At 36.0% G+C, this 10,065-nt stretch overlaps 1 protein-coding gene across 1 annotated transcript in view; it reads left to right on the top strand.

Moving 5' to 3' along the window:
* LOC136807258 (uncharacterized) overlaps window positions 1–10,065 on the top strand; it is a 57,150-nt gene that overhangs the window by 27,830 nt on the left and 19,255 nt on the right. The window contains exons 12-14 of the mRNA XM_067063856.1: window positions 5,643–6,156; window positions 6,717–6,900; window positions 8,535–8,686. Coding sequence (XP_066919957.1) covers window positions 5,643–5,802 — 160 coding nt within the window. The 3' untranslated portion in view covers window positions 5,803–6,156; window positions 6,717–6,900; window positions 8,535–8,686. The remainder of the gene's footprint in view (window positions 1–5,642; window positions 6,157–6,716; window positions 6,901–8,534; window positions 8,687–10,065) is intronic.

The following is a 10,065-nucleotide window of genomic DNA, read 5'->3' as shown; positions in this document are numbered from 1 at the left end:
AGATTTAAAAGGTTGCATTTTGTTATTTTGATGAAATTTTGAAGGTTATAAAAATGGTTTATTTATATTGCTACCCCGGGGGGGGGGGCAGTCAGGCAAATTGACGGGTATGTGCGGTGGTTAACGGTATGTTTTTCAAAATATAAGAAATGCACTGTAAGGTTGGACTTTTGATAAATGCGGGTGGAAATTTCAGCAAATCTGGGAAAAATTGCAAATTTTTGCTCGAAAATCTTGATTTTCTTTGCACTAAAAGAGTTTAAAATTTGAAAAAAATGCACTTTAAGGGTATGAATTTCACCGATTTTTTTCTGCACTGTAAGGGTGCGATTCTAAAAGCCAATTTTTTCGCCGCACATAACGTCAGTTGGTAAGCCCACTGCCCCCCCCCCAGGGATTGCTACCTATTGAATGCTCTAGCCGCTAAATGTCTATGTGTATCAAAATGTCTAGGAAATGGAGAGTTTGAGTATTTTGTAATAAATTGAATGGTTCATAGTTAAATGTTTTAAGGATCATTTTATAAGGTTATCTATATATTAATAGCCGTAGTCTGTATGTCATTTTGTTTGTTTTTTGTGTGTCACTTTCGTTTTCGCAAGCAATGTTTTGTTCTTTTAAAGGATGACTTTTGCTTCTTGCTCCACAAATGTGTTGAATCCGATTCGCGCCGTTTTTATAAAGACTTTGTTTTGATTGATAGATTAGACTTTTTCTTTTCTTTTCTCTCTTTTCTTTTGTTTAATGTTTTCGAATGTAATTAACGACCTTATTTGATTTGAGACATTCGAATTCTTTTCAAAACAAAAATCTTTTAAACAGAATCTGTTAAGGAAAAGAACAAATATAAAATAAAACACAAGAATCACAAGACAAGTTTGTTAGAACAACAGCAACATTAAAAATAAATTCAAAAGGCGGTAAAAACTAGAGTTCTTTCTTCGTAAAAAGGGACCTTTAAACATCTATGTCGATAATTATTTTGCTGTAAATCTAAGTCATTGTTGAATTTGAAAAGTTATCGAAGTTATGACGAAATTATTTTATAAAAAGCAACATAAAATTGCGCTATCACGCTTTTTTGTCTGCGTTAGCTGCCTTCCAGGGAGACTATGGTTTCGAGCTGACTTTCGGCCCTGTCCCTCGGACCCTTAGTAGAATAAAGAGGAGAAGAAACAAGGGAAATTGTGTGAATTTTAATTCACTTTTTGGAACTAATTTGACCAAATTTCTATCTTTCTGGGGGAAAAAAGTTCAAATTTTCCTACTTTTTCGATTCTTAGTGGGACTGAAGTTTGATTTTTCAAACTGCCATGTTTCAAAAAAGGCACCCTTAAGGCCGGCAAATACCCATACCCTTCTCTTGCCTAAGTACCCCCCCCCTCCGGGCTGCCTTTTTTCGACGAATCTCGTACCATGTCTATTATTTCACTCCGCTTATCTTGACATCAAAGTTTTCCTAAACATCAAGAACTACGGCAAATGTAACGCAAGTGAAGCGAGAAAAAAAATCTAATTGCAGAGCCGTCTCGGACGTCGCTGGTCGCCGGTATGGTGTAATTTGGGAATGACGCCCTTTTTCTGCTTTCTGATCATTTTTGCCACAAAAATCTTTTTCAAAATATGGTTAAAAGATACGTCACCACGGGGGGATAGAGTCAAACTTCAAAAAAAAGGCGCTGTGGTATAGTGGTCATTGACCTTGGTTACTGCACAGGCGACTGAGGTTCGATTCCCACTCGCAGCCGTTCACTTGGCAAGTGAATGAACCTTCGCCCGGGTCAACCCATGCCATGTGAGGGGAATTGGGTAGTCAGTCCAAGGTGCTGACGGGGCGCTCATTGAAAGCGTCTATAGTTGCGAAAATAGGCCTCAAAGCCTCCTGCAACTCAACCAAATAGAAATAGAAATAGAACTTTGAAGAGAATTTTTCTCTTTAATTTTGATTTCATCGTGTTTAAGCCACCTTCCCAATATCCAAAGGACTTTAAATGCGTTCAGCAAACAGCTAAACCGGCGTGCGACGCCGGGCACCGGCTAGTTTTATATATTATTTTTAAAATTTAGATAATTTTTCATTTTTTGAATATTATTTTAGATTTTTTAGGAAGGTTCTTTAATTCTTCTGACAAGGATGTTCAGTTTTTGGTAGAATTCAATAGTAGCTTCTGTAGAGCAGTTTTACTTTTTGTGAGACTAATTTGAGAGGTGGCATTTTCTTCTTTTGAGGAAATTTTGAAGGAACTTCTTCTACCTAAGGTCTTATACAAGATTTTCCTTGGATTCAGTTTTGTTTTTGTTATGATTAATTATCTTCCGTATTATTTTTAATGAAACATTAATTCCTTGACTTTATCTCTACTTTGTTCACTTAAAGGTTTATTTTCTTTGGGAATTGAATGATTGTAAGTCAAAAACCCATCAATTCCTTGTAGATTTATGGTATAATTACCATTTTCACGGGAGTGATTTTTCAATCTTAGATCACCATCACTGTGAAAATCTTTTTCAAAAATATTCAATCAAAAGATATCACACAAAGTTTGTTATTGGTTGATTGACAATAGGCTGTTTTTTTGTCGTTTTTTACTACTCTATAGAGTCAACCAGCAATAAACTTTGTTCGATATATTTTGATTGACTGAATATTTTTGAAAAGTTTTTTTCGCAGTGATGATGATTTAAGATTGAAGATCACTCCTGTGAAAATGGTAACTATACAACATTTCTACAAAAAGATTTTTTTCTTCTTCATTTTTCATTTTCATTTTTCGTTTTTTTTTCAAACCTTTTGCTTGATAATATTCCACTAACAAATATATTTTCAACGAGCACAAAATCGCAACTTGATTAGAATTCTATCAAAAGTTACATCCATTTTTGTCTCAGCTGCAAATTATTTTGAAACAGACTTTACATATAAACTGCCAAGCTTCGTGTCACAGTCTTTCATTTAGTTTCCATAGAATGCAGAGGGGCTAAATTTAAAAAACGAAGCAAATATCGGAATTTTGAATGCAAATTCTCAACAAATTTATTACACCGCAGGTCAAAATCATAGCACTTTCATTTAATTCCGAATTTTAATTCGAAGCCGTACCCGGGAGCCAATTTGATGACCTCGAACCGGTCTTATTGATCCACTGGGCCCTTGCGACGAAAGTCTATACAGCCAATAAATGAGACTTATCTGTCACCTGTCACCTGACGTAGAAAATCTCTTCCGACACGCTAAAGCTTTGAAGTTCGGGAAAACTTTGAACGCCTGGAAGGTTTAGATTACGCTGATTTTGTAGCGAAGGCCTGAATCCGAGCCCTCGTTCTCGGGATTAGCAGGTCCAACCGGAATTTTCCAGGCTTACACGGGACATCAATAGCTAAATATAATTCTTCTCCCACGGGATATCGCCTCGTTCTTTTAGAGCTCTCTAATTCTAGCTGGAAGGGACCAAGTAATCTCCTAGATTATTAAAGTCTATTCACGATAAATGTGCACTCTTTTTTATTTTACCTATAACTTTTGAAGGAATTCTTCAATCTTTATAAATTTGGTATCATTGAAAAGATATTAGTGAGTGGAACAATTTAGAATAAAAAAATCTTTAAAAAAATTCTAAAAATGAAGATGAAAATGAAGAAGAAAAAATTGAAGATCTTGTAGAAAAGTGGTATAACTTTCATTTTCACTGGAGAGATTCTATGATCTTAGGAGGTCATCACTATGAAGAAATTTCATTAAAATATTTATTCAATATAAAGTTATGATACAAAGTTAATAAGTGATTGACCCCAAAAAACAGCAGAAAACAGCGTATTTAGACATCATCAGCTTATAACTTTGTTGGATATCTTTTGACTGAATGATTATTTTTGAGAATTTTTTTCACAGTGATGACGTTCGATGATCAAGGATTGACTTCAGTTAAAATGATAGTTATAGTACTTTTCTACAAGATCTTCATTTTTTTCTTCTTCATTTTCGTCTTCATTTTTAGAATTTCTTTAACCTTTACCACGCCGAAGCCGTAAATATACGTTTTTCGTGCGGTTTTAAGAAAAGGCGCCCTACCGCCTTAAAGACGCCTTTAAATCCCGGGAAATGTCTTATATGACGGAGAGAAAATGTAAACAAACTATTTTCAATAGTTTGAAACCACCTACTTTCGATTTTAACTGTCAAAACAAAGTGGAAAATCAGGCAAAATATTCCTTTGGAAATTATGAGCTCATTGACTGCTGTAACTAACTTTTTATGTTTATTTAGTGGAAAATGGTTTGTTTTATTGGTTGGAAATGTTATGTATTGCTTGTTTGTAGTTTAGTCAGTGTTTGAGGTAAGTTTCTGCCTCCTTATTCTTTAGTATGACGGTACATTAAGGGTGAGGACTGGAGGCTTGTCGGCCGTCATAGACCGTCACCGAAACCCAAGTTAAGGCTTCTGATAAGGCTGCAAAGAGTTTCAAAGTGTATATACTATGTTATTTCTATTGCTTTCATGCTGGTTGATGATAGGAAAGTCATTTTTAGCTGTTTTTAGTGATATTTCCCATAAAAATTACCTCAAGGGGCCTCTGCCTTACGTGCCTCTGATTTACGTGGAAATTTTCTCGAAAACCAAGGTTTTCTAAAAAAGAATTCTGCCTTTTCTAGTAAAGGTATGATTGTGATTTTTTGGCTAGCAGTTGTAGTTATAATGGTGGAAACAATGAGCCAGAAAATTAGGAATGGTATCGCAAATGTTCTCCCCACTTTTTTTTTAACCGGAACTTAAAATTTTGAAAAATATGACAAATTGCGTTTTGGATTTTTTTCAACTCTAAGGCAGAAGACTACTGTGTCACCATTGATAGAGGAAAATCCTTTATTTTAACATTTTTGGAAAGCAGGATAGTTGGGTTTTCCAGAATGGGCTAATTTTTTTGAATCGGTTTAGTAGATCAAAAGTTATGACGGAAAGCGTAAAACTGCCATTTTTCCCAAAAAGACAAGGCGTGCACGGGGTGAAGTTCCCAAAGAGAAGGCGTGGTAAAGGTTAAAGATTTTTTTATTTCAAATTGTTCCACTCACTAATATCCTTCCAACGATACCAAATTTATAAAGATTAAAGAATTCCTTCAAAAGTTATAGGTAAAAGAAAAAAGAGTGCACACTTATCGTGAATAGACTTTAGAGAAAGATTCGAATTGGACCATTCCATTTTATGTCCATGCAAGGGGTGGGCGAACATTTTCAGGGGGTAATCCGAATAAGAATTTCCAGAGGGTCTAAGGAAAGTTTTTTATTTTTCCAGGAGGTAAAAAGTTATTCTAGATTTTCCAGGGAGTAAAATACTGATTTTAATTCGTCCACCCTTACTTTTATGTATGAAGAAGAATTATTCCAAGGGATCTCTATCTGCAAATTTTGCTATTTTCGAAGGAGAATCCAGGTATTTTCAAGAATTATCTTTGGCTTGAAAAGGTTCGTCTACCCCCATGTATGGACTTTAAATGAAACAGCCCATTGTATAAAGCATTTTATGTGTCTTTGACGGGCTGTGCTTTAGTTGGAGGTGCAGAAAGTTGACTGTATGGTTTGTACTTTGTGACTTTGTATGTTTTTCATTTAATAGCCAAAACCACAATGTCTTTTCCTATATTCAGAGCCAATCTTGAAGTTCACAACAAGAGACGTTTAGAAGCAGCTGAGCGATTAGCGACTGAAATCAATCATAACAACAAGGGAAACAAAACAAGGGGAGAAGCTACCCCCAAACAGTCGACGGAAAACCTCAATCAACAAACGTTATCAAAATACAAGTAGTGGTAAGATCCCGGTTATAAGAGAAACCAGGTCCAGTGTAATGCGGAAAACGGCCTTGATAGCAGATGTTGTACGCAAAGATCGGTCCAAGATCCGGCAACAAACGTCAAAGATAAAAGCGAGTGATAAATCACCCAAAAAACCAAACAATAGACTTTTGGAGATGTCACTCCAATCAACCAACACCCTTTTGGATCAAAGTTTCGAGCTGGTTAATTCCGGTGCAGGAAGTCCTCGTATTCAAGTACACCCGGACGAATTTGTTACCGGGAAAACGTATAACCGATACCAGCGACACAAATCCCCGCTCGATCGATCGCTCGAAGCAACCAATTGGAAAAAGCTTGTCAATAGGTTAGTGTTATGCATTTTTCTTTCAAAGGTTCTTTACAAAATTATCATCAATTTTCCTGTGAAATTATATTTCCCGCCATTATGATGTCAGCCCATCCATACACACATTTATTTGCTACACTGTCAGGATTCTTGCTCGGGAAATTTACAAGCCATGCGCCAAACTCGGTGTGGTTGACGCCCATGTTTGCATTGTGGACATATAACTAACCAATCTATTTTTTATCGTGAATGTGGTCTCCAGAGCTATAGAGTTATAAGAAATTAACTACCAGAATACACCTTTTCGACTGTAGCCGCCAATTGCCGCGCGGGCATTTTTTACCACCCTAAAACCGTCCCAGTCTTTTTTTTCTATTGTCTATTGGTGCGAAAAAAAGACTGGGGCGGTTTTAGGGTGGTAAAAAATGCCTGCGCGGCAATTGGCGGCTACAGTCGAAAAGGTGTATTAGTTAAAATCCAAGATAAGCATTTTTCCTTTAATTCCAAAATGAAGAAAAGCGATGAACAGCTCCCAACTCCTTTTTCATAAAACTTGAATTTATTAAATCTCGTTGTAGGAGAACAGAGACACCAGGTGATATTTTACCATCAACAACATATCGTTCTCAGCCCAAGCAACAAGAAAGAGAGAGTGGTGGTCACACTGCAAATAAAGAAGATTTGAAAACACTTTTAGTTTCGTACGGTTTAGAGGTTGACCATGGATTGTTTGAAAGAAATTCTGAAACATCCAAATTATTAGTATGTACATTTTTTCTACACACGACATACGTGAGTGCACTCCTTTTCTTTTTTCCTATTGAATCGCTCTCGATCTTGAAACCTTTAGTATAACACATTTATATTATGATCGTAGTTTTTTTGAAATTGGTACCCGCGGAGAGAGCGCTAAATCTAGTTTTGCTTGCACTATTGATGTAGCGCCATTTGTCGTTAGGCAAAGTTTCAAACACTACAATGGCTTCTTTGCGGGTACCAACAAAAAAACTTCGATCAAAGATGGCAGATATAGCTTGGTCCCTTGGTTCCTGGAGGAATATGTAAAGGTCAGTGAGTATAACATTAAGTTGCATTTTGATTTGACGGCTCAAAGAGTTATCCAGAAGAGTCATCATATCCTCGGTTTGCTTTGCATGGGTGCGTTTGCACTTCTTTGGCATCTGACATATCGTAATTGGTTGCGACGGAAAAAGTTTTGATAGTGTTTTTTTTTTTTTGTTAAGCGCGAGTCTTTGCACACGGAATCGTTTTCTATAAATCCTATGTCTGAGATAAAGTTCTTCAAGTCAGTAAAGAAGAAAATATTTTGTTCAAAAATGATCATTAACACCTTTTGAGTTGCCTTAGTTGTCTGCTCTACCTTTAATCTCATTTCTCAATGTCGTTTTTCAAGAACGCTGTCTTTGTCTTTTCGTCTTAAGTGAATCGAAAGCATTTCATTCAACTTCAGTTGACCTAGAATCTGGCCTGAGAATGTCAAAACTTTGAACTTTGGGGGCAGCCTGGAGACTTCAAGAATAGTCGAATTTGGCTGAAATTTTGCAGACACTTGTTTTATCTTGAATATCTGAGGGTTCTCATTTTAATTTTTAAATTGATGCTTGGCCAAGTGCGTTGCGCACGTTCAAACATGGTTTAAGGGAAAACGATTCCGTGTATGAAAACATACGCTACACCGCAAAGAAAGACTTCAAAAAGTATTCCCTTGCAAGCCACAGGGGGTCACGAAGTTGCTTCATGTCACAATGATGAGTATGATGAGCGGCTGCAGTTTTTGGAAAATCTTTGTTGTACCTCCAGCACCACGCCATCACCAGCAACTGTTCTCAGTGCTCAGAAAGGGGTACACCACCCCTTAAAATTGGTAATTTGCAGCTTTTCTAGATAAGGCCTAGATATAACAAGTTATTAAATACTTAAATTCTTTGTTTTATTTTTGTTTTAATGAACGCTCAGAATAAGTTTAATTGATTTAAGTTACTTTCGAAGCATTCATAGTTTGTTTTCATCAATATGACAAAGTTTTATTTGACACATGGAAAGTTACATATTTTAAGTTCAGATATTTTTTCCAAAAAAATCAATTTATATTATTCGAAAATTTTCGGATAATTTTCCAAAAAAGCGAAAAATATCCAATTATGATATGCCAAAGGCCAGAAGTTTAAACGTACCCTGTGTTTTTATAGATTTTAAAATTTTACCTATTGGTGTTTTTTTTGTTTGTTGACCCTTTCTATTCAACCTAAATCGCCACAATTGAAAAAGACCTTGTGTACCATGGTTATCGTTTTTCCACCGACATTTTAATGAGGTCAATGAGCCCCATTTCAAAAATAATGGTTCTTGAGGTCTATTCGCATCCCGTTTTGTAGGACGAAGTAGACCTTGCTTTGATAGAAGAAAGTGGAACAATGAACTCGATGACCCTGACCGACCAAACAGTAGACTGGAACGAAGTCGACCGCATTTTAAACGAATAAATCAACCAATCATATCGCAGCACCGTTTTTCTGGACTAATGATAGTGAGTGTTCATTGTTCATTATTTTGACTTCATCTTTTTAAATAAATTCTTTATAATATAAATTAACATCTGAAATGTGATTCTTCTCCTGACTTTCAATCAAATTGGATACACTTGATCCTTTGAAAAGTCCTTTCAAACCAAAAACCAAAACCCAAATTTCAAAATATTGAAATATACCTTCTTATTCGCGTCAAGCTCGTTTTTGTCAATTTTTTTTTGCCTCTATCAGGCTCCAAAAATCAAGTAATCGACTAATTGTCATTTTCAAGAACCAATATCTACCACAGGGACCATTTAAATCTCCAGCACGTCCCCGGCCGTCAGGGTCAGTGCCACATCTTTAGGTTTTCTTCTGCAGGAGATTCCGATAAATATGGTACAGGTCACGACGTTTATTTCCTGTGTATAGATTTTTCTAGTCGGAATACGTGCAGTTTGAGTAATTGGTCCTTACTGGATTTCAGATTGTAGGGTTCTTGGCTCTGGTCAATATTCTATTTCTCCTATAAAATTATTCTGCTTACTGTCCTGACAAAATTAACTTTTGTTAATGATCGAAAGGTATTCATTGGAGTACGTGATCCTGCTCCTACCAAGCTGGCAAGTGAAAACCTTTATAAAACGTTACTTGGATGTGCATGGATGTTAGATGGACATTGTTTTAACGTTTAGCGCCAGCTTGGTTAGGGTGAAATAATTGAAAGAGAAATTTCACTTGTAATGATGAATCAGTAAACCTTAATCATCACAAATAGTTTGTTGACGTAACTCTCCCATACTATAAAACTCACTTTTCTGTCTATGCTCAGCTCAAGTTCGGAGAATTTATCAAAATTCTTAAATAAATGTCAGGTTCGGCGATTATATTAGTTGGCTCAAACCCAAAATCTTATAGTGTTTGTATATGTTGATAAGGTTGTTAAGGGTAACTAACATATCGAATTTGATTGATAGACAGGTGAGACTCGGTAGCACCCTTTTCTTTAAGCTTGAAACCGAGACCGTTGGTCGTAAAAGGTTCTGTGAATTATGAGGATTTTTCTTCATATCAAACCATATCTTCTTTGTTTATGGACACCCTATAGGGATCACCTAAAAAGGAAATTTTGTAGTTCGCTTTTTGCTAAAAAAAGTCAAGTTAAAGCAAATCTTGAGATCGTATAAAGAGATCGCCTTGGGATTGCGCAATGACCCCTTTATGTTATCAAGATGTCATTAAAACTGAAAACCCTTAGACAAAGTGTGACGTCATGGTGCTAGAAAACTGGAAAACCACATTTTATCAACACATACAAAGTCTTAAAGTATTTCTGACGGTATTAAATGGTCTAAACGTTCTTATATACATCTTTCGAATGTCTATTATCCTGGTTGAT

This window comes from Clytia hemisphaerica, unplaced genomic scaffold, assembly GCF_902728285.1.
Source record: "Clytia hemisphaerica strain Z4C2 unplaced genomic scaffold, Clytia hemisphaerica genome assembly, whole genome shotgun sequence".
In the NCBI taxonomy this organism is placed as follows: Eukaryota; Metazoa; Cnidaria; class Hydrozoa; order Leptothecata; family Clytiidae; genus Clytia; species Clytia hemisphaerica.
The sequence above is the reverse complement of the archived record's forward strand: the minus strand, read 5'-3'. Positions and strand labels throughout refer to the sequence as shown.